At 58.2% G+C, this 27,884-nt stretch overlaps 1 protein-coding gene and 1 long non-coding RNA gene across 13 annotated transcripts in view; one reads left to right on the top strand and one right to left on the bottom strand.

The window, feature by feature from the left end:
- Positions 1–35: 35 nt before the first annotated feature.
- LOC116580615 lies at positions 36–24,870 on the top strand. Of its 2 annotated transcripts, none has more exons than XR_004281739.1 (3): positions 36–1,197; positions 2,722–8,112; positions 24,860–24,870. It is a non-coding gene; the product is annotated as an uncharacterized LOC116580615 (long non-coding RNA). The 2 variants fall into 2 exon arrangements; XR_004281738.1 differs by lacking the exon at positions 24,860–24,870 and having other exon boundaries at positions 2,722–4,762; positions 6,570–9,739.
- The window catches only part of IQCE (IQ motif containing E), a 46,732-nt gene continuing 32,015 nt past the window's right edge, over positions 13,168–27,884 (bottom strand). For 8 of the 11 annotated variants that reach the window (XM_032327052.1, XM_032327054.1, XM_032327051.1 and 5 more), the window contains 7 exons: positions 26,363–26,530; positions 21,989–22,012; positions 19,545–19,655; positions 18,952–19,073; positions 17,905–18,005; positions 16,799–16,912; positions 13,168–15,079 (listed from right to left, as the gene is read on the bottom strand). In XM_032327052.1, coding sequence (XP_032182943.1) covers positions 14,928–15,079; positions 16,799–16,912; positions 17,905–18,005; positions 18,952–19,073; positions 19,545–19,655; positions 21,989–22,012; positions 26,363–26,530 — 792 coding nt within the window. In that variant the 3' untranslated portion in view covers positions 13,168–14,927. Of the gene's footprint in view, positions 15,080–16,593; positions 16,662–16,798; positions 16,913–17,904; positions 18,006–18,951; positions 19,074–19,544; positions 19,656–21,988; positions 22,013–26,362; positions 26,531–27,884 lie in introns of those variants that run through there. The other 3 variants (XR_004281735.1, XR_004281736.1, XR_004281737.1) reach the window with 3 other exon arrangements.

The raw sequence follows: 27,884 nt of genomic DNA on the forward strand, positions 1-27,884 counted from the left end.
CTGGCGGGGGCGGGAGGAACGGGGAGTGACTGATTTCCCAGGCGTCGGGCTTTCTCCTCGGGTTGATGGGGGTATTTTGGGAAGAGAGGTGGTGGTTGCACAGCAGTGAGAATGTACCAAGCGCCACCGAAATGCACACTTAAAAAGGGCCAGAATCATTACGGAGATCTTGACCGCGCATACACAGAAAACGATGACAACCCTCCTGCCCCCTCCCTTCCTTCCGCTGGAGTCGAGTTCGGAAGTGAAAGACAGAGACAAGAAAGCTGCTCAGAAGCATCTGGTAGAAGCATCTGGAAGGGAATGGGAGGGCAGGCCAGGTGGGGAACTCCCCAGGGCCCATGTCCCAGCCTAGGAAGGTGGTTGCGTCGAGGCTCCTGAATGGCTGCCCCAAGACAGGGCGCCAGGAGAAAGGCCAGGCAGGGCGGGGTCCCCAAATGCCAGGGCGGAAGCCAGAACAATGGTGTCCCCTGCCTTTGGACCCCTTCCAAGGTTCACATTTTCCATGGAGCTAGCACTCATGAGAACTGGCAGGGAGAAGACAACGCTGGGTTTCCCCGGTGCCCGCCGTGATGTGGCTGCGTGATGTGCCGCTGCGTGGCCAGCCCCACGCCGACTCCCTGCACACACCTGGCTCCTGGGTCCTGGCCCACGGGAAAGGCTCGGGAGCTCTGCTTTCAAGGTACCTGTTGGAGCAATGCCAGCTGGCATGGTTCCTGAGGGGTCCACAGAGAAAGCCGGACACGGACCCAGCCACAGTGAGCTGCTGAGCCCCCCTCACTGTGGGGAGCACTGTTCCAAGAGTCACGGGAGGGATCTGGGGCTCATCCTCGGCTTTGTCTGCCAACTACGAGCCCTTTGGAAATCCGTGTCACCTTTGGGGGCTTTATGCTTGCTAAACCCTGTGTCCCCATTCTACAGCTGGGAAAATGGAGGCTCCCCACCGTAATCCTGGCTCATCAACAAAGCAGGAAGCTGCATTCTGTGGCTCTTCTCCCTCGTGGGGCGGGACTCCGTACAGGACACGACACAGACATTCGCACAAACGTGCCGGACCACAGCCGGACGGCTCCTCTCTGCAGCCCACGAAGGAACCGTCACTCCCTCTCATTGCAGACAAGGACACCAAGGCCCAGAACATGAAACCGTTTGCCCCGAGTCCTGGGCCAGGAAGCTGGAGACAGTGTCCCCCTCATGGTAGGCACCACGGGGCCACGGCTAGTCATCAATGTGTCCTTGTCCACATTGAGGTCTGGCCTTTGCCTTCGGCTTCAGGGAGATGCACGTCATGTCTGGCGGCCGTGTCTTTGTTTTGGGCCAGGACTGGCCACATCAGAGAGACCGGCCGTGTGATTTAGAATGGGGGCTTCAGGTCACACAGTGTCCATCGACCTGGCGACCCCGTGGGCCATGATCAATTGACCGATCGATCAATCTCGCCTGCCTAATGGGAGCCACGCACCAAGTCTGGAGGCTGGGGCTGGGCTGGGCACCCCTGGCTGGCCACACTCCGTACATTTGGTCACACATCAGTGCTGGAGACTCACACTCCCTGAGGGCAGCAGGAACCTTGCCCGTGGACCTCTCCCGGAGCCCCGTCTTGCAACACTTCCTCAGGCTGATTTTCATCCCTTGCTGTAATCAACTCTAACAGTGAGACCATGAGTCCTTCTAGTGAGTTCTCAAACCTCTGTGTGGTTTGGGGAGCTCTCCAGGCTTATCACAGCTGAAGTGAGGAATGGTGACCTCAGGATCCCGGCTGATGACCTGTCCCACTTGGGTCCCACTCGGCCCCACACGAGACGGATGACCTCCATCCCCGGTTAGGAGGAGGAAATTGGGCTTAGAGAATTAGTTCCAGGTCCAGGATGGAAACCCCTGTCTCCTAACATTTCTGATCTGACTTTGTCTGCCGTGCAGCCCTCTGGGTGATGGATTTTTGGCAAAGCCAGCATATGACTTATTTTTGGCTGCATAACCCTCAGATGTCAGTGTTTTTTTGTTTTGTTTTTTAGAGAATTTTTTTTAATTGATTTATTTGACAGAGAGAGATCACAAGTAGGCAGAGAGGCAGGCAGAGAGAGAGGAAGAAGCAGGCTCCCTGCTGAGCAGAGAGCCCGATGCCGGGCTCCATCCCAGGACTCTGGGATCATGACCTGAGCCGGAGGCAGAGGCTTTAACGGACTGAGCCACCCAGGCACCCCAGATGTCAGTGTTTTAAAACAACCTTGGCCCTGTTTATTCATGACTCCAGGGGTCAGCCGCTTGGGGTCAGCTGGGTGGTGCTTCGGCTACTGTCACCCAGAGTCACGCATGTCCCCATGGTCATGGGGCAGCCTGCCGGTGCTGGACGGTCTCAGGTGGCCTCGTTTGCAGCTGGGGGTTGGTGCTGACTCAGTTGGCCACACAGCTCCAGCCACAGCTTTGTCCAGCTTCTTCCCTGGTGTCTCAGGGAGGCTGGGGAGGACAAGCCGTGAAGCATACACACTGGTCTGTTCCTGTCCCATTTAAGAATGCTCTGTTGGCCACAGCCAGCCACGCCAAGCCCAGAAACCATGGGCAGGACTGAACCAGGCGTGGACACAGGGAGGTGTGGACACAGGGCCGTGGCCATGTCAGTCTTGACTACTCAGACTTCCAGAAGAGGGTTGATTTCCTCACGTCCTGGTGCTCTCAAGGAATGGCTGTGGTCAGCCAGGATATGTCCTTCCTCCCTGGCAGGCACAGAGCACGGATGGGACGCGAGCCTCTGAGACGAGCGGTGTTGGAAGCTGCAGTCCTCTGGTCTCCTCCTGGCAGCTCAGGAACCTCGCCTCTGTCTCCAGGAGCAGCGGGAAGGGGATTGCGGCTTCAAGCTGGTGACAAAGGCTGGCCAGGCAGCTGTTGGAAGGATGGACTGCCAATCACACCGTCCCTGTGCTCCGGGAGAGAGGACGCCTTTCTGGGACCTTCGGAAGCAGGCCAGCAGTGTGGGAGGGATCGGGGCCTCTCGCCTGGGGCCGTGGGAGAGCCGGGCTCTCCCTCCCCTCTCCTGAGCCCTGCCAGCTGCTCCCAGCCTTGAGCTCTGGTGACTGTTCCCCTTCCAAGAGCTGAGACCCTTGGGCTGGGCAGCCTTCCAAGCCTCGGTCCCCCCTTCTGCAAAAGGAGGACCCTCTTTTCTTCCCTCCCTGGGTGGAAGCCAGGATTGCACTGGAAAAGGGATATTCACAGCTGAAACCCAGCTTCTGTCCCTCACTGTGAGCTGTTCCCCCACATGATGTGCCCAAGCGCCCCCAGGGGCCTGTCACTCACCCCACAGCGACTACGGCTCTGCCTCTCCTGGGTGGAGGCCAGCCATCGCCTCCCCATGTGGGGGCCCCGTGGGCCCAGACTCCACACGGGCTCAGACCAACCTCGTTCCCTCACACACGGCCTCACTGGTCAGGGATCCGGGCTGAGTGAGCCAGGGTCTCCCTCCCCAGGGTGTGATGCCTCTTCTGGGAAGCCCCAGAGACCTCCTGCTCCCTTCGGCTCCAGAAGGAAACGTCAGCCCAACCAGGGCCAGCTGAGGGTCACCGGGAACACGGGGTCAACAGGGCTGTGCTCCTTGCCTGAACTTGTCCTCACCACCCTGTCTGCATGAGGGACACAGACCGTGCCATTCTCCAGCCATCTCTCCTGGAGGGGCAGGGAGGCAGGGGTCAGGACAGGAGCAAGGCAGAGCCTTCCAGAACCAAGGCCACGATGATGACGTTACCAGACCTTGATGGGTGCACCGTGCATGTTTCTGGAATGGACGTCGTCACGCTCTCCGAGAGCTGCCCTGGCTGGCATAGGCCCGCTCCGGTCACCTGCTCACTGCCTCCCAGAGACATGGCCCCTGTCACTCCCTTCTTTACAGATGGGGAAGCTGAGGTTCAGGTCACCCCAGGTCACCGGCCAGGATGGTCTGGCTGGAACTCTTGGCTTGCATTCTGCCCAAGACCCCTTTCCTCCCCAGATATCCCTGCTGGCTCTGCAGTATGAGCGGGGGCGGAGGGGGGTACGTGGGCGAGGAGGAGGCCCCACGGGTCTCGCCTCCCTGCCTGCCCTCACTTTTTGCTCCATCAGGGCCCTGGGAATGCACTGAGATCCCCGAGGAGGGAATGTGCTAGAAATGTGCTCCCAGCCCTCTGGGTGTCCCCTACTCCCCACCCCTCACCCCCCAGCGCTCTCCTCTCTCTCTGCAGGGGTGGCTGGGAGGGGCTGGCTTCACGGGGCTTCAGGGGGCACTGGGGGAGGACAGTACTTACAGGGTTCCTCACCAGCCCCTGAGCCAGTGTGCATCCTCCCAGGGACCAGCGGCCAGCAGCCGCTGGGTCCTTTACCTTCTGAAATGCAAAATCGGAGGCTGAGTTTTGGTGCTCGCCACCCTTCCCTGCCCCCAGGTTCCCAGGGTGAGGGCCGAACTCCTGCAGCCTCTGCTTCTGCCCCCTTGGAGCCTCTTCCATCTCCAGGGTGAGGACTGAGGGCTCCCGAGGCAGAAGACCCCTACCCACCTGGCCCCACCCCTCACTCCATCCGCTGGACCCCTGGCCACTGCCCGCTCTGCACTCTGTGCCCTGGGCCTCTCACACCGGGAGAGGTGGTGGGGAGGGCTCAGCCAGAGGTCCATCCACCCGTGCAGGGCCTGGCACCTGGGCAGGTGGATATTTGCTGGGTGCAGGAATTGGCCCAGGTCTGCGTGGAGCTCCACCCAGTTGACAGACGTGCACACAGATGAAATAAATTCTGGCAACTGAAGGTATCCCGTGCCTTCCTCCCTCAGTGCCCGGTGCACTGCAACTGTGAGAATGTGTAGAAGGGAGGGGCTGAGCCTGGAGAGCTTCCCGGCAAGACAGGGCCCCGTGGGATGGCCTGGGGACAGGACACTGCTGGCAGGCAGCCAGAGGGGGAAGGGAGGGCCTGCATGTGCCTGAAGGGGAGGGCAGGGGTCAGGGCCGCACACAGGTAGGCATGCCAAGCCCGGGCATAGAGGGTATCCAAGCGGCCACGTGGAACCTCTGTGAGTCTGTAGGGGAGAGAAGGTATGTGTTTACCCTGGTTTGGAACCAAGGCCTGCAGGGCAGTGTGGGGAGGACAGAAGGAAGGGCCTAACTCAAGAATCATGGTGCCAGGAGGGAAGTAAGGAACAGGGAGGAGAGTGCTGGCAATCTGGCTGGATCTATCCTTCCCTTCTTCCTTAGTAACAGAACCTCCTGTTATTACATCTACGGCCACCTAGAATAAAGACAACCTTTTCCAAGCTCCTCGGCAGCTGAATACACAAGTAGCTACCTTCTGACAAATGGGATACCAGTAGAAGTGTCCTCAAATAGGGGACACCTCATTTCTCCTTCCTTCCTGCTGTCTGGAGTGCAGGTTATGGCTGGAGCTCAAGCAGCCACTTTGGGCCATGAAGCCTTGTGTCTGGAAGTATGAAGCAATAAGAGTGTGGATTTTTGAAACTCATGCAGCCACCATATCTTACTCACACTGTTTCCTTGGGGCCTTTGGAAACTTCTAATGTGTTTTGGGTGTTCTGTTATTTTGGGTGTTCTCATTCTCTAGCTAGATCTAAACGTGTAAGGTGGGAGGGGAGGGCTCAGATTCTGAGGGCTCTACTGAGACTTGATGAAGGATGGGGGAGTGAGAAGACAGAGCCAAGGCTGCCTTTGAGGTTCTGTTCAGAGGTGGTAGAATGTTTCTCTCAGCATACATTAAGTGCCTTCTGTATTTGCTGAGGGAGTATATAGGGGAATGGCAGGCCTGCTCTCTTCAGGGAGCTCATGGTCATACAGACAGACAGACACTGTCTGGGGGGACAGGCAGACACTGAAAGAGCTCTGCTGGAAGAAGGAGCTGCCAAGCTCCTCATGTGCTTGTTCTGCACAGTTATTGAGCACCTACTGTGTACCAGGTGCTGTATTAGGCCTTGAGACCAGCAATGAGCATCATAAACTCAGTGTGGAGCTTAGGGAATCTGATGCGGAAGTGAGACAACAATGCAACGATCTCATCATTAAATGTCAGCGTAGAACTTGCCAAGTGCTGCAAAGGGCGAATCCTGTGCCCTGAGCATGAGTGGTTATGACAGGGGCCACAGGAGGCCCTGGGGGACTTTGTGACACTCTACACCACCAGATGGATGTTTCTGGGGCTCTCAGAGAGTGAAGCCACTTCCTCAGCAAGTCTCCCACTTGTTCCAGGCTGCCCTGGACCTTGGCTGCGGTGGACGGCAGACAGGGCCTGGCCAAAGCAAGTCCGGGCCCACAGGATGAGGGGGCACAGCCGTGCAGCGAGGTCGTGGTGGAGCTTTGAGCTATTGCACGCGGGGATGGACACGAAGAGGAGTGGACAGGCGTGGGCCATCTTTAGGAGTTTAAGGCGACAGGAGATTTTGTTGACACATTGGGGACGATGATGGGGAGGGTGGAGAGTCATGGATGGGGTGGAGGAGGGACCCCGGGGGTGTGCCTGCACGGGAGGAGAGAATCTTGTCGTTTACAAGGATTATGAAATTGTGGTAAAATACATATGACATCGAATTTACCATCTTTACCATTTTTCAGCATCAGGGGCATGGAGCACATTCACATTTTGTGCAGACACGACCTCTGTCCGGCTCCAGGACTTTTGTCCCTGCAACACAGAGACCCTGTCCCGTGATACACTGACTCCCACGCCCACCCCAGCCCGGCACCACCGTCTGCTCCATCTGTGGTTTGGAGGACTCTGGGGACCTCGTGTGAGTGGGATCAAGCTCGTTTGTATTTCTGCGACTGCCTTGTTCCAACGATCATCGCGTCCTCCAGGCTCGCGCCTGGGGAGCACAAGCCCGTGCTTCCTTCCTTCTTCAGGCTGAAGAATAACCCGTCGATTCGTCAGACCGTGGACATTCGGGCTGCTTCCAATTCCTGACTGGTGAGCTCTGCTGCAGCAGATGCGGGTGTGCAACCGCCTCTCCGAGGCCCTGGTGTGACTCCTTCGGGGTGTGTCCTTTGTTGGATCCCACAATGATACTCTTTTGAGGAGCTGCCATCCTGTCTTCCAGAGCGGTTGACCCACCTTCCATTCCCACCGATGGCATGATGGCTCCGGTCCCCACCCACCCCCCAGTCCTCGCCAGCACCCCTGACTGGGTTGTGACGTTTCACGAGGCTGTGAGAGTCTATGTTAGGACTTTGGATGTGACTTACGACTCTAGCCATTCCAGTGGGCGTGCGGTTGGTGGGTGTAATTTTGGACCAGTTGAGGTGGAAGTCTTGGGACATCACCAAGGCAATGAGAAGGGGGTGGCTGGGCAGCCAGGGGTGGGGGTGCGGTGGGCCGTCGGCTGGAGGTACGGGAGTTATCATCTGTGCGGCAGGGATGGTGGAGGCCATGCACGGGCGAGCTTGTGGGAGCGGAGGAGAGGGTTTCCACCACCACCCCGGTGGTCTGGGGCGTAGGGGTGTGGGGTCTGGTGCAGCCAAGGGAAGGGGAGGTGGTCAGCGGTGTCACCTGTCTCTAGGAGGTCTAAACACCCGTGGGCTTCGGGGTGAAGACGGGGCACTGAGGCAGGAGCAGAGCCTCGTCTCAGTCCCCAACAGAAGGAAACATTAGACACAGGACAGAGAGGTCAAAAGTCCATCAACAGTAACCATACAAGGACAGGGATGCAATCAGGCAACAAATGGAGATGATGATTCTGGAAGCGTACGCACAGATGGCACCCCCCTCCCGGCCTCCAGAAGCAAAGAAGGAAGGAAGCAGAGTCCACAGAATTCTGAGAGACTGTCAGGACCTCTCCCAATTTTCAAAGAACTTGCTGCAGGGGTGAAGGAGTGTGCTCCTGAATGTTCCAGAATGCCCTGAGAACCCACACGGTGGCAGGATGCACTCTTTTGGAGCTCCGCGTGCTCTGCAGGGGCCAGTCGGAAGCTGTTCGGTGGCTCTGGGCAGAGCAACTGCTTTGGATGCGGGGCGACCCTGAGGGCAGCCCCGGTCCCGCGCTGTAGCTCGTAGGAACCGCGCAGAGAAACTGGGGCTGGACCGAGCTCTTAGTCCGAGCAAGTGGGACCAGGAGTGTCCTAGGAAGCAGAAGCCACACCACACCACGGCACCACGGCAGGAGTCGGAGGAGACAACCCGCACAGCCTGTGGAGGAACGGGCGACCCACGATGTCAGCAAGCGTTTGAAGAGACCAGGAAATCCCGGCTTGGGTGCCTGGTGTGCGGAACCCGACGGGAGCGTGGGCCCCATCACGCACAATCAGTGTGAGTGTGGTGACCGGACGGTGAATTCCCCTTACTGTTGGAATTCAAGTAAAATTAGAGGTGGTATTTAAAAACCAAAATGGCGTGTATCTGTCTCTTTCTAGGCTACTGTAAACTTATGTCTGCGCGGCATTTACCCATCTGCCCTTCCTACCTACCATCCCTCTGTATACAAATGTGGAGAGGCAGTGATGCGATGCTATTGATTGAACGGCGACAGCGGTTATCTCTCTGCAGAAGGACCCTATGTTGGCTGCTCTAAGCTTTTCTATTTTTTACAATAATGTGTTAGATGAGGGCAGGATCTCAAAGCAGGTGGGAATGGGTGGGTTCATTCCGGGATGGTCCAAATGTAGGAGGAGGAATGATCCCACAAAACACATCCTTGGAGAAAGAGGACCCCCCCCCCCGCTTTCAGCCTAAGGGCCTACCAAGTATTTTATCCCAAGGGGCTCTCAGTGATGGCAGCCTGGACCCCTTTGGGAAAGCAGCCTGAGAGCCACCAGTTGGGGACCCCAATGGAGCTGACTAAAAACAAGTAAGAAAAGGAACTCCAACTTGTCACTATCACGGGAGGAGAGCCTCACCTCTTAAGTGCTGTGTGTCCCGTGAACCAGCCTTTGGAAGGTCACTCTGTGCACGTGACCGTGGTGACACTGTGCAGAGAGGAACACCCATGGCCAGGCAGGAGCCAGCACCCCTGGAGAAAGATGTACTCACACCCGTCCTCGATGCTCGGGGAGAAGCATTTCCAGAGGCTGCAAATCCCCTATGGATCCGTCCATGGCTGATGAGCCAACAGCTTGGCCAGGAGTGAGGATGACAGGCATTGCTAAAGTGTGTCCGGTGACTCGCATGGGATGCTGTAGACGCTGCTGTGAGCTCGTTGAATCCATGAGTGGCCTCTTATATGTGATGTAACTATGTATGCAGGACCCAAGAACACACTGCTCGCCAACGAGCTGCTGTTGGACAATTTCATCCACACCGATCGACGGTGCCTATTTTCACGTTGGTCACATGGTCCTTCTTAGTGGTCTTCTCTTTGGGAAAACAGAGGCGCCCCATAGAGTTCGGCATGGCTTGAGTTTAGAGCCTGTGTGTATGTGTCTGTTTTTTGTGTGTTTTATGTATTCATGAGCTTTTGAATATTCATGTTTGTGGTGCGTCTTTGTGATTTATGCGTTTGCCTGAGCGTTTGTATGAGAGTATGTGTTTGTGGTGTGTGTTTGTGTGTTTCTGTGTGCATAAGTACATCTGCCCATGGGTGTTTGTGAGTATGAGGGGTGAAGGTCAATCAAAGCTGGGCCAAGCTGAGTTGAGGCACGTGAGGCACGTATGTGCAGATGTCTGTCTCAATATTTGGGGAGTCTGGGCATTGGGCATGGAGTCCTGGGGATGCCCGCGTCGAACAGACACGCAGGGGCCCGGGCTAGTACAGGCCGGGGGGCAGGGGAGAAGCTGAGTAGACAGGGATAGGACACAGGGAAGGGCCACTGCGTCAGTGCTGCCGAGAGGGATGGCCCTGGTGCCGAGCTGGGCAGAAGGCCGTCTAGGTGGGTGGTGGGGGAAGAGGCGGCCGGCCATCAACAGGGACAGCCGCTCTGGGGCCCCGACCGCAGCCACCCCCGCCCTCCCCAGCTTCCATTCCCTCCCCGCAGTCCAGGAAGGGGAGGGCTGAGGAAGCAAGCGGCCAGGCTGGGCTGCCTGAATGCAAGCTCCAGGGGCCTTGGCACACATTGGACCTTCTCCTTTGATTCTCAGGCTGTTCTGGGGCTTAATTAATGAATAGCTCAGGGGCACCCCTCTCCCTATTCAGAAACGATTCCATGGAAACTTCTTACAGGTTCTTTCGGCAGGCTCTGGCTAATGGGGCCGCCCCCTCCAGGCTGTAACGGCCCCGCTGGGTTCCCAGCATGTTAATGGATGATGCTGGCCCAGGGCCGTCATCAGCCAGGGCCCCAGCCAGGAACGGGGACCTGTTCCTCCCCCCATTCAATGTCCTCAGCCCAGCAGCAGTACTGAAAGGAACCGGGGACCGGATTCCGACATTTCCCCCCATATTCCCTGGCGACTTTTGAAGAACCTCATATTTAAAGTCATCTTGGCAAGGGCCTGGGGGTAACTTGCAGTAAGAGACTGTAAGAACTCCTTGTGGGGCAGGCTGAGCACTGCTTTCAGACCGACAATTCCCGAGAGTCAAAAGCCAGTGGCAGGAGTGGGGAAGGGGCGTGTGTGCACGCATGTGTGTAGGTCTATCTGCATGCATACCTCCATATCCACGTGTTTGTCTACGCCTGCTGGCTGGGGACCCGATGCTGGACCTCAATCCACTCTCTCGCCAGCTCTAGCTGAGACCCCTGGAGGCTCTGGGGAGAACGCACGGGGACGGGCTCGTGGCCAGGGAAGGGGTCTGCCGTGCCCTGCTCTCTGATGCTGTGCAGACTGGAGGCCCAGGCTGCTGCTGGACAAAGCATGAAGCCTTCTGAACATGCCAGCTGCCCACGAGACCCATGGTGATAGGGCAGGAGGTGGGCTCGGGCAAATGCTGGAGGCTGCTGACAAGTCCTTGGAGGGGCTTCCGGCAGATTCCAGGGGCCCTAAAGCCCCAGCAAGCAGCTGCGTGCAACAAAGCTGGGCACTGCAAAATCCTGGCAAGCGGCATCCCCAGAGAGCAGCTCTCTCCCGTCACCGGGGGGTGGGGGGGTGGGGGGGGTGGGATTCCTGTCCACAGTTCCTTCCCTGCTCCTTAGGTGAGAGGTGAATGGAATTTGGGGAAATGCACTGGGCCAGCCTGAAGAGGGAAGTGGTGAGGTGAGAGGGGGCAGCCACGGGGTAGCGGTAGGGCCCCTTCCTTCCAGCAAGCCCTCAACGCCTGAGCCGGTGCTACCACCCAAGCGATGGGCCAGAGGCCCAGGAAAGGCATGTTTCTCAACCACATCGGCCGCTGGGTTTGCACAGTGTGGGTGACAGCGTCACTCCCCTGGGGGCCGTTAGAAGCAGTAGGATTTATGGGGCAAACGAGACAAGTACCTGTAAAACCACCGTGATTGACCAAGGCCAGTCCTGAGTAGCACAGACTGAACCCGTATCCTGTCCAAAGACTCACGTACGCACGCCGCGTAAGGTAGGAGTAATTCTAATAAAAACGCTGAGGATCTGCAGATTCTCCTGAGCCACCTGATGGTGTCAGGATCCCCCCTGGCTTTTAAGGACACTGGCCCGGCAGGGATCTGTGGTTAGTGGACTGCTGGGAACTTGGCGAGGTCGCCCGCTGGACCCTGCGTCCTCAGAGACATCCGTGAGCCCTGTGACAGCAAACCCTGCTCTGAAACCAGAGCGGGGGCTTGGAATGAGCTCAGGTGGGTTGTATGGAATTCAAACTGCGTTCAGACCCTGAAAGGTAGCGGGCTTTCTGCAGCAGGTAGTTATTTCTTGAAATCCCAACAAAGCCCTTCTGCTGTGCTCACCCCGGCGGACGAGCTAGACTGGCCTCATGAAGGTGTTCTTGTGGGGACAGAGGGCTCTGGCCGGAAGGGCTAGGACACAACGCAGGCGGCATGTGCAGCCAGGGCCGGAGTCTGTTCCACAGACCCCCTCTTAGCTCAAAGAGGAAGAGCAAACAAATGGGGCTGCCCAGAACCCTGGAGGCCTGCGGGGCTCCGCCCCTCCTCCCTGCTGGGGGCGCCTCCCAGCCCGCACCCCCCTCCCTGGTCACTCTGCAGAGACACCGGCAGCCACGCTCCCTGAGAACCACCCACCTCCTGGCTCGCCACACGCACGTGCCTCACGTCTGCCCACGGTCCGGCCCACACACAAGCTGGTCCTGCCCCGCAGTCTTCTCACCTGCACCCGCTCCTCCTGCCCCTTCTCCTCAGCCCACACTTGCTGGGTGGGTAGGAGCTGAGGGCTGCAGAGGCCACGGCATGGCCTGGACTCATGTGTCATTGGCCAGCACCTTCAGACAAGTGACACAACGGTCCGTCCCTGGCTCCTGGGCTGGGGTCTCCCCAATGTCCCGGTGACAGGAACAGCATCTTGAAGGCCAGGCCAGGTCAGCGTGCATCCTGGGCAGTGGCCCCGGGGCCCCCGAACCACACTGCTTTGGGAGGGTGGGCGGCCGTGGCCTGGAGCCCCACCCCCACCCCCGCGGCCAGGGTGCGGCATGCGCTCTGCCCTGGAGAGTGACTGTGGCCTCCCTGGTCAGCCAGGACCGGGCACTTGGAGGGTACCTGGAATGGAGAGACAGCAGCTTCTCAGAGCCCAGCTACCTACACAGACTGACAATAAATGGTTCTGCGGCTGGGGGTCCCGGCTGACGTACAGGTGCCGTGACAACCCGGGCAAAGTGAGCCATGCAGGGGCGCCTGGGTGGCTCAGTGGGTTAAGCCGCTGCCTTCGGCTCAGGTCATGATCTCAGGGTCCTGGGATCGAGTCCCGCATCGGGCTCTCTGCTCAGCAGGGAGCCTGCTTCCTCCTCTCTCTCTCTCTCTCTCTCTCTGTCTGCCTCTCTGCCTACTTGTGATCTCTCTCTGTCAAATAAATAAATAAAATCTTTAAAAAAAAAAAAAAAAAAGTGAGCCATGCATGCCCCCGGGCCTCCCCCCAAAAGGGCAGTGACCTGTGTCTCTGGGGTGCTCAGGGCCTTCTGGCAGGATCCCCTTCCCCTCTGTCTCGTGGGCCTCAGCAGGGACTGGCCCCAGGGTGAACGACACAGCGGCCACAGTTCCTCAGGGCCCCTTTGCAGCCGTGGAGCCCCAGCCACACACCCAGGCTCTGCAAGCACGCCGGTGCCCGGGGTTCTCCACCTGCAGGGTGACAGAGCCGCGGGGCAGGCCATCCCGCAGAGGATGTGCGTGGTGGACATCAGCTCCAGTCACAGCCTAGAGGCGCATCAGTGACCGAGGCAGCTTTGAGACTGTTGGTTTTTAATAGATCAACAGCGTCGCACCCAAGTGCATAGACAAGTGTACACATTCACAGTTCTCTGTGGTATTTCCTTGGAAAACCCCAAGTTCAGGGGCTGACCTTGTCTTCTCAGCCCCGCCCGCCGGCCAGGACCCTCTGGTCATGGCGCACAGGCCAGCCCGAACGCTGCGCGCAGCTGCCCCTGCGCTTCTCCCGAGCGGGCCTGGTTCTCTGGACCTGAGGCAGGGATGTCCCTTTGACCTGAGCCCCTGAGGCCACGGCTCCTCAGAGCGAAGAGTGGGCAGGAAGGCCGTTGTTTGCCTGAGGGGTGGGAGCTGCGTCCTGGGAGCGTACAGGCCATGGGCCCCACCTTCACCACCCCCGGTGCGGACTGGCCCCTGAGCTCCGAGTCTGCTCCCCGCAAGGGTAGTCCAGTGCCTGGGGAGTGCACCCCACAGATGCCACAAGCCAGGGCCAGCAACAGATTCAGTCAAGTTACCAATGAGTCCAGTGGGAGAAAAAGAAAGGAATTGACGAGGCAGCCCATGACCGAACAAAGAAGAAAAGCTAAACAATCAAGCGTTCCAGCTGAATTTTTCTCAACCCGCTGTGGGAACAGAACCTAGCTAAGGAGACCCCTCCCACCGGGGGGATGGCGATGCAGAGCACCCCCCCCCCCCGCCACATGCCTAGCTGGTGCGGGAGCTGGAAGCTTCCTGACCTGGTGGAGGATGGCCTGAGGTTCCCCAAGGAGACCATCATGCTCCCCCAGGGGTGACCTCAGAAGGGCTCCAGGGGCCACCCTCAGTCCCAGCAAGAGCGAGCTTTCTAACGTCAGACACCTGGCCTCGGGGACATGGGGCTCTAGAGACTCTTGAAACGCCACCCAAGCCAGAGGCTCTCCATGTCACCATCAGCAAGGGCGGATCTCGCAAACAACTGGCAAGACTCAGCTTCTGAGTGAGCTTTGTGTGGCAGAGGCCGGGCCATGGAGCTGGGGTGTGCACGTGGCAAGGGCTCGCGGGCTTCCCCGCTGTCCCTTCCTCCGGGCCTGGGGACAGCCGGCCCCCCTGTGAGTCTCAAAATTCCACCAGACTCCCTCCTGGGCATAGCAGCTCATGGGGACAGTGCCCCGGGGAGGTGGGGACGATGGCAGACGAGGGTCTGTGTGGAGAGGCACAGGAAGGAGCAGCCCGAGGAGCCCAAGCCTATCTTGGGGCCCTGACATCTTCATGTCCCGTCACAGGGGTGGGGAGAGCCTGCCCTGCACAGGCCAGTCATGTCCCTCTCTTCTGGAAGGCATGGCCCCGGCATGTCCAGCCTGACCTACTTACTGGGTGGAGGTCGAAGTGGTGTCGGAGAAGGTGCTGGCAGGGAAGGAGGTACCGCTGGGCGGCTCCAGACAGAGCAGCTCCTCCCAGCTCAAGGCCAATGGTAGCCAGGAAGCCGCCACCCGGAGCGTGTGTTTGCCCCACTCGCGGCTGCCCCCATCCCGACACACATGTCTCTCTGGCTGAAACTGAAAACCAGCCCAGACATGAAGCAAAGGCTTCAGGATTCCTACACAAACCACCACACAGGCAGCAAACCTACACCCAAGAGAAAAGCCCAAGAGAGCGCTGAGCTGTGGACTAGGTAGTTCTTGCCTAAAGGGATAAATCACTTTCCGATTCTGGTCACTATGTCCTCTAGAGCGCACCTCGTCCTCAAAACCCTGAGCTCCCCGGCGGAGCCGGCACCGCGCGAGGACCCAGGGCTGGGGCCTATGGTGGGGCGGTGGCCTTCCTCGTGGGCAGCACAGGAGCCACGACAATCTCATCTGAGTCATCCGAGCTGCTGTCATCTGCGGGCGGAGGCTCCGTGGGCTGGGGCTGAGGCTGGGGCTGGGGTCGTGGTCCTGAGGGAGAGGGCGGCCCTGCAAGGAAGCAGAGGAGGCTGTCACCCCAGCGGCTCAGGGTGGGGCAGACCTTCAGAACTGTGTCTCAGCCGCCACAGAGCCACCTCGGCCGCCAAGCCCAGCTCTGAACATGCTGGCCATCTCCAAAAGGCCAACACCTGCAACAGGTGAGGGCTGGCCGGCGGGGATCAAGGGGCACGGGCGGTGCTCTGATTCTGGGGCCGGGGTGGGGCTGTGACCTGCGGGCAGCTGGGGCCGGCGGCCACCTTCCTCCAGACTCAGGCCTCCAGGCGGGGGAGGCAGGCAGGACCAGGGGATGCCCAGGGAACGCCGTGAGCTTCCCAACAGACACCCCCCACACCCCGCTTTCTTCAGCACAGCTGACTTCCCCAGTCCTCAGTCCACCTGCACCCTGGGTGTGAGCTCGGTGGTGAGGGAGGGAGCGGGGGAGGCAGGGGGGCGCCTAGTCACAGGAAAAGCCACACTCAGACTGCTTGGGGACATGGCAGTCATAGGGTGGCCGGGCGCTGACTGCGCTAAGGAGGGCAGGACACCACACAGCTGCTGGCAGTCATGGGACTGGTCAGCCGTCCTCTGGGACTTCCGAGGGAACTATCAAAGGAGAGCCTCAGGACACGAAAACACCTATTTTCAAGCTTATCTTCAGTTTTTTCCTCTACAAACACTGGCACTGTTGGAACATATAAGGGCTGGTCCCACTTGCCCTGCAGGCCACCCTGGGGGCAACCAAGAGCAGTGAGTTCACACGCGGCTCTGCCGGCACCGCGGCAACCTCTGGGCAGAGGGACGCAGCTGCCCCTTGAAGACGACACATGCTCAGCAGGAGGAAGAGGTTGCCTACGCTATGATAGTCACCAAATGTGGGGTTGGGCAAAATCAGCACGAAGCTGGTTTCTGCAGGACAACGTGAGCTTTGGGGAGCCCGGAGGTTCTAGATGACAGCCCCTCAGGCTCTGCGGGCTCTGCTCACCTGCACCGTGTGTCCTCCCTGCTCACCTGCACGTCCTCCCTGCACACCTGTGTGTCCTCCCTGCACACCTGCACGTCCTCCCTGCACACCTATGTGTCCTCCCTGCACACCTGCACATCCTCTCTGCACACCTGTTGTCCTCCCTGCACACTTGCACGTCCTCTCTGCACACCTGTGTGTCCTCCCTGCACACTTGCACGTCCTCCCTGCACACTTGTGTGTCCTCCCTGCACACCTGCACGTCCTCCCTGCACACCTGTGTGTCCTCCCTGCACACCTGCATGTCCTCTCTGCACACCTGTGCGTCCTCCCTGCACACCTGCACGTCCTCTCTGCACACCTGTGCGTCCTCCCTGCACACCTGCACGTCCTCCCTGCACACCTATGTGTCCTCCCTGCACACCTGCACATCCTCTCTGCACACCTGTTGTCCTCCCTGCACACCTGCACGTCCTCTCTGCACACCTGCACATCCTCCCTGCACACCCGCACGTCGTCCCTGCACACCTGTGTCCCCCCTGCTCCCCCTGGAGCTGCTCACGTTCGCTCTTTGAACTTCATACGTGGAGCTTGTGAAGCAAACACCAACAGGTCACAAGCTCTGACAGGCTAGACAGGGAGTGGGGACCTTCAGGTCAGACAGGGCATCGAACTCTCAGCTCGTGCAGGAGATCCTCCAGGACCTAGCCCCAGAAGGGACGGGTTGGCCAGGCCCCCCACCCCCAGCCACGACTTCCCCCACTCACCAGAGCAGGGCGGCAGGGCTGCTGGCTTCCCTGGCCCCCACGGCCCTGGTGCCTCGTCCTCAGCCGCCGGCCCCTCCACGATCTCCCCGCTGCTCGTGTCGCTGTCCTCCTGACCTGAAACAATGCGCACACTCCAGGCGCCCGCCCCGCCCTGCACAGAGCCGGCAGCGGACGTGGACAGGGCTCGCCAGGCTCCACCTGTCTCTCCACCCCAAAGGGCTTTGGCTCAGAAATCTACTCCTGTTGTAGTTTGTCCTGGAAGGAAGCACCGCTCCCCACCAGCACCCGTCCTTCCCGGATTCTATCTGTGCAACCGAGAAGCTCGGGACATAACCACCCTCCCCATGAGCAGCGCATGGTGGCTGCATGGCACCCTCACACCCGAGACCTCAAGATGTATTTCTGGGGCCAAGGGCAGCATCAAAGCTCACAACACGACCTCCCTGATAGTCCCCAGCAGCGGTGCGAGCAAGCAGCATGGAGGGAGGTTCCCAGCCAGCATAAGGGGCTGTCGGACTCGTGGGGGCCCAAGAAATGCTCTGGTGGCCTCAGGCGGGCCTCCGCCTCACTCAGGACGACCCAGGGCCTGGCCCGGGACCCCACATCAGCCGCCGGGCAGAGCAGGGACTGGGCCTCACAGCTGGGGTGCAGCACCCCTGCCAGGTCCCGAGATTTCTGCACTGTTTTCTACCCTAATGAGGTGGAAAAGCAAATACCAACAAGGGTTCACTCAAAACCAACACATAGGAAAAGCACTGGCCCTAGGGAAGGAAACCACACAGCTGCAGTAGAGCCAAGAACAAAAGCCAGAGACATAAAGCCACGAGGCTCCAACTGTGTGGCCCGTAGCTGCCTGGATGCCGCCATGACTGGCCCCCGAGCTGCCTCCCATGGGCTCGCCTTTCCCTGCAGCCCGAGGGATGGGGGACGAAGTCGTGTGTGGGAGGCTCAGTGGAGGCATCTCCCTGCCAATGGCCTTGCTCCACGGATAGGGGGTCAGGCCCCTACGCGTGCCCGCACACGCCAGGGCAGTGGCCACTCCGTGCTCAGAGCTCAGAGTGCCCCAGCCACCCCTTGTGTGGAAATTCAAAATGAAATGAAATTACCAGGAGAAGCAGGACAGGGCGCAGCCGGCAGCTGGCGAGGGCTGGCTAGAGCGGGACTCCTCCTCCTAGAAGCTGCTACAGCGGTTCTCGGGCTGGAGGCACTGGAAAAAAGAGAGAGACTGGCCGCTTGGACTTCAGACTGCTCCCATAGCCTGGGAGCCTGGCGGAACTCACGGAGGCCCTAGAGGGCAGCAGAGCTGGCACAGGTGGGCCGCAAGGGACACAGGGGGTGCCCTCTATCAGGCTCTCGGGCACACACCAAGGTCAGACCTCAGACACCTTCCTCTCCCAGTCTCTCGTGCCCACTGCCATCTCCCTGGACATGGCCACCGGCTGTGCGGCTCTCCCTGGCCTGGCCAGGACTGGCGGCACCGGGAGGGACCCTGACCTGCGCCATGCCCCGGCTGTCCCAGCTTGTCCAGAACCGGGACCGTGAGAGTCTGCCTCCGCCTCTCTCCTCTGGCAGAGAGGTAGCAGAGACTGAAAAGCGATGTGTGGACTGGGAAACAGGGGAAGCCTGAGCCGCCTGCCGTCACGCCACCCCTCCACCCTCAGAGACACTCCCCTCGCCTCACTGCAGATCCCCCTCTGGCCGAGTCGACCTGGATGGGGTCTGAGTCTCTGCGGCCGCGGCCCCAGCAGGTGAGAGTGAGTGTGAGCTGCTGTGCGAGGGGCCTGACCACACCCGTGTCCCCCTGAATGCTGGGGACGCATCACTTTTTTTTTTCGAAGTGTGGTGTGTTAGGACAAGCGAGCCACCCTATAGACGGTGGGGACCAGAACCACATGGTGCGTAAGCCCTTCTGCTGGTTTTCCGCCGGCATGAGGAACTGTTCCAGGAAGGCCCCTCCGAGGGCCAGAACTGGCGGGCTACCCCACCTGCAAGTGCGGGAGGGACTCTGCACAGGAATTTGCACTTGGCGGCTCGCCAAGGTCCTGGCTGCCATACTCTGCGCGGGTGCACTCTGGGCTGCCCTTGTCATCAGGCACCTTCCTGCACTGCATTCCAGTGACACAGGACAGTGGTGGCCTGCCAGTTGGATTTACCTGTGCCTGACACGTGCCAGGTGCGCCCGGAGGACAGACTGGATGGTGGTAATGGCCTCTTCCTGCCCTGGGTCATCCTCGGCCTGGACGGCGGGGCTTGGAACATGTGGTGGCAGAGGGTCCTGTGGGGACACGACAGTGGGAGGGAGAGCCCTTTGGGAGCCTCTGCCCACCTCCCGGGTGTGGCAGGGCCCCTGCCCAGCCCCCAGAGAGTCAGGTGAACGCAGCCCCATTCCAGGGAGCCTCCTGACGCTCAGACTCTAAGAGATTCTTAAAATGAGTGTCTGGCCATTTTTGCAGAGGAGGGACGGATCTAGAAGAGTGAGCTTATCTTAATGCTTCCATCTTTACTGAGAGCTGGGCATGCTGCCTAGTGCGTGAGCACCTCCAAGTAATGTGGCCCCCGGAGTTAAATCCATCTGGCGCCTGCACCACGGGCTCTGCCGCCGGGCCCCACATGGTCCCCACGACAGCAAGGCGCCAGGGAGGACACGCACACTGCGATGCTGTGCTGCCCCAGCTGATGGGGCACTTGACGGGACATGGAGAGAAGGCAGGTAGTGCCCCTGCTGCGTCTGGCCCCCCAGGGTTACCTGGCTGGGTGAGCTGGGAGGGCCGGGGGATTCTGAAGCACGCGCCTGGCTTGACAGTAGCTTCACCCGCGCTAGGTGTCCCCTGAAAGCTGCCTGGAGCACCGTAGCCGCCTGGCGGGAATGAGGGAGGGAGGGAAAGAGAGGTTAACTCCCCTGGAAGGCTGCACAGGTGCAGAGGACGGGGTCCTGAGGGAAAAGCTCTACCAGCGGAGAAAACAACATCTCTCACTGGTGCACGCCACGGCCCCTATGCCACCCGCCGGCGCCTCCTGCAGAAAGAGCCATCCCCACCGCCCGCAGACAGAGGCACCCGTGTCCCCTCCCATAGTAAACCGAGTCCTCCGTTAACTCTGCTAAATGCCATTCTGTTTAACAGCCAGTATTCGTCCATATTTTACATGCAGGTATGTTTCCATGTTGGGCAGTCAATCCCATGCCATGTGCTTTCCATACACATCTTCCAAAACCAAGTAGGGCAGACGTGGTCTCAGACTGTTGCCAAGGAATTATCTACCCTCTGACCTTATTCGTAAGTGGTTTCTATTTGGATGCTCTGTTAAGTCCTGAGATCAGTGTTTTGGATTTTGGGGGCAGCCCTGGCTGGACATGTCACAGTGTGACAAAGGGGTCGAGCTTTTTTCACATCTCAGGGGAGTGCCACATGAGCACACAGGGGCCTGACGCGTCATGTGTCCAGAGGGCATGACCTTCCAGAATCACGGTCACTAGGAGGAACCCGTCACTTTGTTGTTACAGGAAGCAGGGTGAAGGAGATGTTCTGAACGCGGGGTTCAGAAAGTGGCCCAACAAAGCGTGGGGAGAGAACCCTCATTCGGGCAAATTCGAACAATCAGGTACATGTGTAGACAGACCCGGGGGGCTCGCTGCACACAGACAACCTGGGGCAAGGGCTGCTGTCGTCATAGCCACCAGAATCTGGCAGAAGCCCAGCCCAGCCACAGCGCCACACAGGGGTCCTGTCATCGCCTCGCCTGGGGAGGTGAGGACAGGCAGGCAGGCCTGGGGGAGCCCCGGGGGACCAGCAGCAGAACACAACAGTGCATGCCAGCTGGCTGTCTGGCTGGGAAAGACGCTACACGGTCCTTCGAGGAGTCCCCAGCTCACCCACTCACCCACTCATCCCACAAATATTTGCTGAATGCTGACCATGTGGCAGGCACCATCTAGGAACCGTGGATACAGCAGTTTAAGAACAGAAGTGGGACTTACATAAATTGCAACAGGAGATAAGCAATTTAAAACAAGCAAAATATCAAAACATCAAGGACGGATAAAAGCTACAAAGAGAAATAAAGCAGGACCCGAGGCTGGAGTGATGGCTGGCACGGGGTATTCAGAGAGAGGGTCTCTGAGGACGCAACGTTTCCTGTGTAAAGTGAAGGGGGCGGGGCCAGGCATGCAGGTGTCTGGAGGAAGAGCCATCTAGGCAGAGAGAGCAGCCAGTACAAAGGCCCTGTGGCAGGAGTAAGCCTGCTATTTCCAAGGAGTCCCAAAGAAGCCTCCAGACTGGCTAGAGGAGAATGAGCAGGGCTGAGGGGTGGGGGTGGGCAAACAGGGTGCGTGGCATGGAGGCTCTTCAGGCAACAGCTTTGACTCTTGTTCCAAGTCTGGGAGCGAGTCATGAGCAGTGGTGGGTGTCACTTAACACTTAAAACATGCCGCGCTGGAGGCTGCCTGGGGAACAGGCTGAGGGAGGGCACGGCAGCTCGGCAAGAGGCCTTGTGGGTCCCCGTGCAGTCCAGATGGCTGGAGACTCCGTTGGGTCCCAGCACCCATCACAAGGCGCTCTGCTGCTCACCAGACCTGCTCTCCTCCCAGGCAAGCCGCACTCCTGTGCACACCGTCTTCCGCCGGCAGCCCTTCCCTCTTCCCCTGGGAGCCCGCATGTCCCCCAGACCCGGGGCCAGGCCTTCCCGAGAGCCCTAACGCAAGCCTTGCCATCCTGGCCTGCAGGGACCTGTCTCCACACCTTTCTGAGTCCCAAGGGCCCGCAGGTCACTGGACCCAAACTGATGACGGAGAAAGGTGTGTTGAAAAAATCACTGGGTGATTGAATGACTCCAAACGTGGAAAGTTATCCAAATAGTCATCAGGTGCTGGAATCACCCCGTCTGGTAAGTTTCACAAAAACAAGGCGCTGACACATGCCACCGTGACCTCACTCTAGTGCAAGAATACGTATTGGAGGGGAAGCCTGGGTGGCTCAGTGGGTTAAAGCCTGTGCCTTTGGCTCAGGTCATGATCTCAGGGTCCTGGGATCGAGCCCCGCATCCAGCTCTCTGCTCAGCGGGAAGCCTGCTTCCCCCTCTCTCTGCCTGTCTTTCTGCCTGCTTGTGATCTCTGTCAAATAAATAAATAAGTAAAATCTTAAAAAAAAAAAAAAAGAATACGTATTAGAAACAGGTGACATAAACCTCACTTACCTCAGTCAGAACAGCCTTTTTTTTCTGAAAATAAAGAGACAGATTACGAATTAACACGAGGATGAATTTTTCCACAATACGGCATTTGTGTTCTCATCCTGGCCCTGCCACCGTCTCCACAGATGGAAAGCAGAGCCGGGGTACCAGGGCGCACCCCTCACTGAGAGTCTGTGGAGGGCTCTGGGGTCTCTGTCCTCCCCTGCCTGGCAGACAGTGCGGCGGGAGCCAGCAGCTATAACCAGATGGCCAGGCTTCTCCAGGCGAGCCACAGTTAAAGACAAGCCTCGTTGCTGGCACCCACGGCTCTCAGCCAACCTGCGGCAGCTCTCCAGGAGACACGACCCATGTGTACCACCGTGGGCACTTGTCTTCAGTCCCACGTGAGGAAGCCCCTTCCCCCAGCCGGAGCTGTCCCGACAGGGGGGCCCACTCTGGATGGTCATACAGTGGCTGAGCCCCCGCCTGCTGGAGAAGCTACGAAGCTTCCCTTCACAGGTCAGGTCACTGGCTCCCAAATCTGACCCATCCTCAGAAACACCCAGGGACTGGAGAAAACAAAATTCAGCCACACCCACGGCTGAACAGTGAAGCCTGAGTCCTTCTGGTGTGGAAACCCCAGGATGATGCACGTGTCGTGGGGTTCAAGGGCCACAGTCCCTGAAACATACACCTGCCAGCTCCACGACATCGACGATGTCGATCAGAATGCATGGCCCCCGCCTTTAAAGAAGAGAGTACGTCCCTCGACAGATTAAGGAAACGCGGAGTATGAGGACCAGCGGGATGTACGGTGAATGAATGAATGAGTGGACAAATGTTTAATCACAGTAACGATCAAGACCGGCAAAGACTGCTCAGACGAGGACAGTGCCAGCGAGGATGTGGGGTGCGCTGCAGGATGAGGAAGTCCAACGGGAAGCCTGGAAAGAGCGTAAGTGCAGGAGTGGAAATATGCTGTGACTTGAGAGAGAAGGAAAAGCCATGTTGCCCACGGAAATGGACCCTGAGTGGAGGAGGCATGTTGGACCGCGGCCGGCCTCTGGCCCTGTTGAGGGCAGCCTGCGGCTCACCTCAAAGCACTGGCCGGGTGGGCTTGGGCGGGTCCTGGGCTTCCTCCTCACAGCCGCAGAAACCCGTGTACCCCGAGGGGAGTCTGAGATGTGCAGACCAAGAGGACCCTGGACTGAGGTCCCAGGACCCCCAAGTCCAAACAAGTGGCCTTTCAAATCCTTTATTCTCAGATGTGGGTATGTGCATTTGATTTTCCTAAGTTGTTTTAACGCAGAATCCTGAAGAAAGGACTCAACTCATGAGTCAAGAAGGCAGCTGTGCCCAGCTCCCAGAAGGGCCAGCAGTGGGAGCCGGTGCAGGTAGCTAGGACTGCCTGGGGGGTGGGGAGCAGTCAGCTAGGGCACTGCTCTTAGAGCACTTCATGTTTTGTCTTTTTTTTTTTAAATTTTTTAAAAAGATTTTATTTATTTATTTGACAGACAGAGATCACAAGTAGGCAGACAGGCAGGCAGAGAGAGCGAGAGGAGGAAGCAAGATCCCTGCTGAGCAGAGAGCCCGATGCGGGGCTCGATCCCAGGACTCTGGGATCATGACCTGAGCCTAATGCAGAGGCTTAACCCACTGAGCCACTCAGGCGCCCCGTGTTTTGTCTTTTTTAAAATTAATTAATTAGGATGCCTGGGCGGCTCAGTTGGTTAAGTATCTGCCTTCAGCTCAGGTCATGATCTCAGGGTCCTGGGGTTAAGTCCCACATTGGGCTCCCTGCTCAGTGGGAAGCCTGCTTCTCCCTCTCTCTCTGTCTGCTGCTCTTTCTCTCTCTGTCAAGTAAATAAATAAAATCTTTAAAGTGAAATAAAATAATTTAATTAGAGAGCTTTTTTATTACTTAATTTGAGAGAGACAGCATGAGCGAGCCGAAGGGCAGAGGGAATCATAAGCAGACTCCCCGCTGAGCGAGGACCCCGATGGCGGGGCTCGATCCCAGGACCCTGAGATCATGCTCTGAGCTGAAATCAAGAGTCAGCCATTCAGCCAACTGAGCCATCCTTAATTTGTCTTAGTGAAGCAAAGGCCCCACGGGGAGAAGGGTGAAAGGTGAGGGGAAAAGCTGCACAGACAGTCAAGTGGCTCGGAAGCGGCAAGCACCACCCAGGTCTGGGCTGAGGAGGACGGGGAGCTTGGGACACCCTCTTGTGCAGAAAATAAGGGTGCGCCAGCAAGACCAGAGGCACCGGAGCCGGGCCCGAGCACTCCCACAGATCAAGTATGCGACATGATGAACGTGAGAAGAAAAATGACACACTGATCTTAAAATTTAAAAGCAGCAGTGCTCCCTCCCCTGAGAGAGAGCAGGGGCAGAAGCCCGCTGGCCGCCATCCCTGGCTTGGAAATCAGCGCTCACTTAGTACTTAAAGAAAACAGCGAAGCTTTTAGCCTGCCTTTTTGGAAGACCGTGGAGCTGTGCCCCGCAGACCAGCCGATGAGGAAAACTGCTTTACAGAAGAGTGCCAGCCACTAAGTAGCGGGGGGATCTGAAGTCACCCCACAACCGTGTGAAAGATGGGCTGAGTTACACGGCGTGAAGGGTATAGAGTCACTGGCACAGGGTGGGGACCAGGGCTCACGGAGGCCACTCCCCCGACAGATGGATGGGCTCATTATGGAGGGCAAGGTGTTTCCTGAGAACGGCAACATTATCCAGCACCCACAGTCACACACACGGGCGGGATTACCTAGCCTCATCTGGGCCTGGAGCACCTGGTCCCCAGCACCACCTGCGGGGACGTGCTCTGGCCGAACACGCCTCACTGGACCCGAGGCAACCTGTACACCTGACATGCCATGTACGGGGAAGTAAAGGGGACAGAGGAACAAGCTAAGGGCCACCCCAAGGACACAACTGGACAGAGGCAGGATGCGGGACGTCGGCCTGTGCTCTTCCAGAAGAACGTGACTTTCAAGAGAAAAGAAGGCGGGGGCTGATAAAGCACACTGCGCAGGTTTACACAACCAAAGAGGAAGCTTTTACTGGATGCAGGTCAAGACCCGACCTTGACTGGATCCCGGGTTGAAAAAGACAGCTGAGCGGCATCCTGGGGCACGGGGACAGATGGGACCGTGAGGCGGACACCAGAGGACTGAGAGAACTTTGGGCACATTTTGGGGTCTGACGGTGCGACATGTGGTCAGTGAGACGGCCTCATGCTTAGAGGACGCTGAAGGTTCACAGCATCTAAGACTCTCTCACACGGTTGTGCAAAGAGACGCTCCGCATAGAAAAGAAACACGGCTGCGTGTTAACTACTGTCGAGTCGAGGTGGGGGCAAGCATTTGTGCTGGACCTTTGTGAATTCATGGAATTCTTTCAACTATTCTAAGTGTTCTGTACGTCGTCATAACAAAAGGTGGGAAGAAACCATAGTTGGAGAAACTCTACAGACAAAACCGGAACTAAGATCTTATGATATTCAGGGCGGTAGAGGATTCCAGAGTTTCTGTTGGTTCAGCTGGAGAGAAAGGGCCCTGCTGTGTTCTGCAGAACTGGGAGCTCTTTCCGGGCACACAGCTCGTTCAAGGAGATCGCCACCCCTACCCTGGGAGCTCAGGAGAGGGGCTCCATTCCTCCCTCCACGAGACAGCATGGAGGGTCCCCCAGGCTTCTCACCCATCCCCCCACTTCCCCCACCCTGGGCTCCTCTCTCATCCCCGAACTTCCCCACCTCCCATCGGCCCACTTGACCCTGAGCTCGAAGGCACTCAGCACAGATCCACGGCTCCTCCTTTCCTGGGGCCTGAGACGCACATGCTCAGCCTGGTGGGTGGTCTTCCTGTCCCCTAATCTCCAGGGGCTGTCCTCCAAGGAGCAGCCACTCAAGGCAGGTTTGTCGTAGTCCCAGTAAAATGGACCACAGCTCAAGCTGCTGCCCCCCAGACAACCCCAGAAGAGGGGCTACTCTGGGGCCTTGAATTTCCAGTTGTTTCTGCAATGGACGCATCTGCCTGGGGACCCTGTGCTTGGGCCGGACACGGGGCAGTGATTCCAGGGCAGGTCTCCCTGGCAGCCCGCCACCAGGCCACTGTGTTCTCCCGGTCCATGGGCCAACAGAGGCTTCCGGGCGAGACACCGCCATTTTCCACTGGCCAACGACCCCCGCCCTCAACCCCGAGGAAGAGCTGAAATGGAAACCTCCCCTTCCTTCCTGCAAGACCGAGTCCTTCCATGGCAGGTCCGGGTGCGGGTCTGTCCCTCAGCCCCCATGTCGTCTCTCTGGCCGCATCTAGTCCATCCTGCATTTCCACCCACGCCCGTGGCGCCCAGCCCGTAGCGCACGCAGCACAGGGACGGCCTCCACGGTCTCTCACCTGGCGTCGGTACACCTTCCACCGGGTCTGCAGGATCCTGGCTGCTGTGTCTCTTCGCCCCTCCGAGCAGCTGGAGGGGGGCCGGGAGCCCTCCTCGCTTGTATCTGGCTCCCAGTCCTGCTGAGAGGGCCTGCTGGTGGGAAGGGAAGGTCGGGGTTCTTCTGGGGTCTGCAGAAATTCAAGGTGTAAAGGACGGTTAAGCTAGGCAGGGAAGATGGGGATCGGGTCAGGCGGCAGGATGGCGGCAGGATGGCGGCGGAACACGGACGGAGCTCATCAGGCTAGACTCTACAATGCGCAGGAGAAATCTGTTGGTTCGGCACGCTGTACGACTAACAGCATCCCCGCAGAAACAGCGTATAGCTAACTGAAGGTCGGTTTTCATCCCCCTTCCGACCCAGTGTGGAGGTGCTCCCCTAGGAGGACAGCACAGCGACGCCACCTGTGGGTTGTGGCCCCTTACTAGCTCTGACGTACTGCCCGAGCTCAGGGACACGTGTGTGTTATTGCAAGGTCTACCTGCTTTTCGGGGGTCCTGTGTTTGGTCTTTCTTTTAGTCTGAGACTCTGACAGAAACAGGACCTCTGTGATGAAAGGCATTGGATTTCTAGCTGGGTTTTCCCAGTAAAAAGAAGCAAGAATTGCTATTTTGACCATTGAAATAACCCCGATTTCGACCATACTCGAGGGCCCAAATTTATTTTCTTCAGGGACATTTCTCGATAACAATCAGCACACCAGACTGTCCTTCCTCACCACTAGGGACACACGTAGAGAGGAGACTGCCCTTCAGAAGACCAAAAATGGGGGCACCTGGGTGGCTCAGTAGGTTCGGCCTAGGTCATGATCTCGGGGTCCTGGGATCGAGCCCCACATTGGGCTCTCTGCTCAGTGGGGAGCCTACTTCTCCCTCTCTCTCTCTCTGCCTGCCTCTCTGCCTACTTGTGATCTCTCTCTGTCAAATAGATAAATAAAGTATTAAAAAAAAAAAAAGACCAAAAATGTTAAAAACTGTGAAGCTGTTTTTAACTGAGGCACCCGGGCCCCATCGAGCAGATCAGTCACTGTCACCAGTCCCTCTGGTGCACCAGGTACTTCCCGCTGAGATCCCTGGCATCCCACTGGAGAGGCCCGTGTCCTTCCTTAACACACCCCTACATCGCTGCTTCTCTGGAGCGACATGAAACCTGTCACCATATGGCCCATCCCAGTGTGAGCAAGACAGTCACAGGAGTCACCTAAGATAAAAGGAACATGCACTCAAAAACTCTTGCAAACAGCTAAAAGAATTTTAAACTTGATAGACATAGAAACTCTTCAAGGCGACCGTTAGAAACTGCCCCCACCATCACCCCGCTTAAACCTACGACTAATGACTCACATCCCGATGCTAAGAACTGAATCCCGCATTTGGAAATGCTTCTCCAGCAGGAAAACACCCAAAGCCTGTTACAATGACACGCATGCCTGTAGAAAATTCCAACAATGCTAGCAGTAAAACAGTTCCCGGATGTCACCGCAC

The sequence above is a fragment of the Mustela erminea genome, chromosome 20, assembly GCF_009829155.1.
Source record: "Mustela erminea isolate mMusErm1 chromosome 20, mMusErm1.Pri, whole genome shotgun sequence".
NCBI classification, from domain to species: domain Eukaryota; kingdom Metazoa; phylum Chordata; class Mammalia; order Carnivora; family Mustelidae; genus Mustela; species Mustela erminea.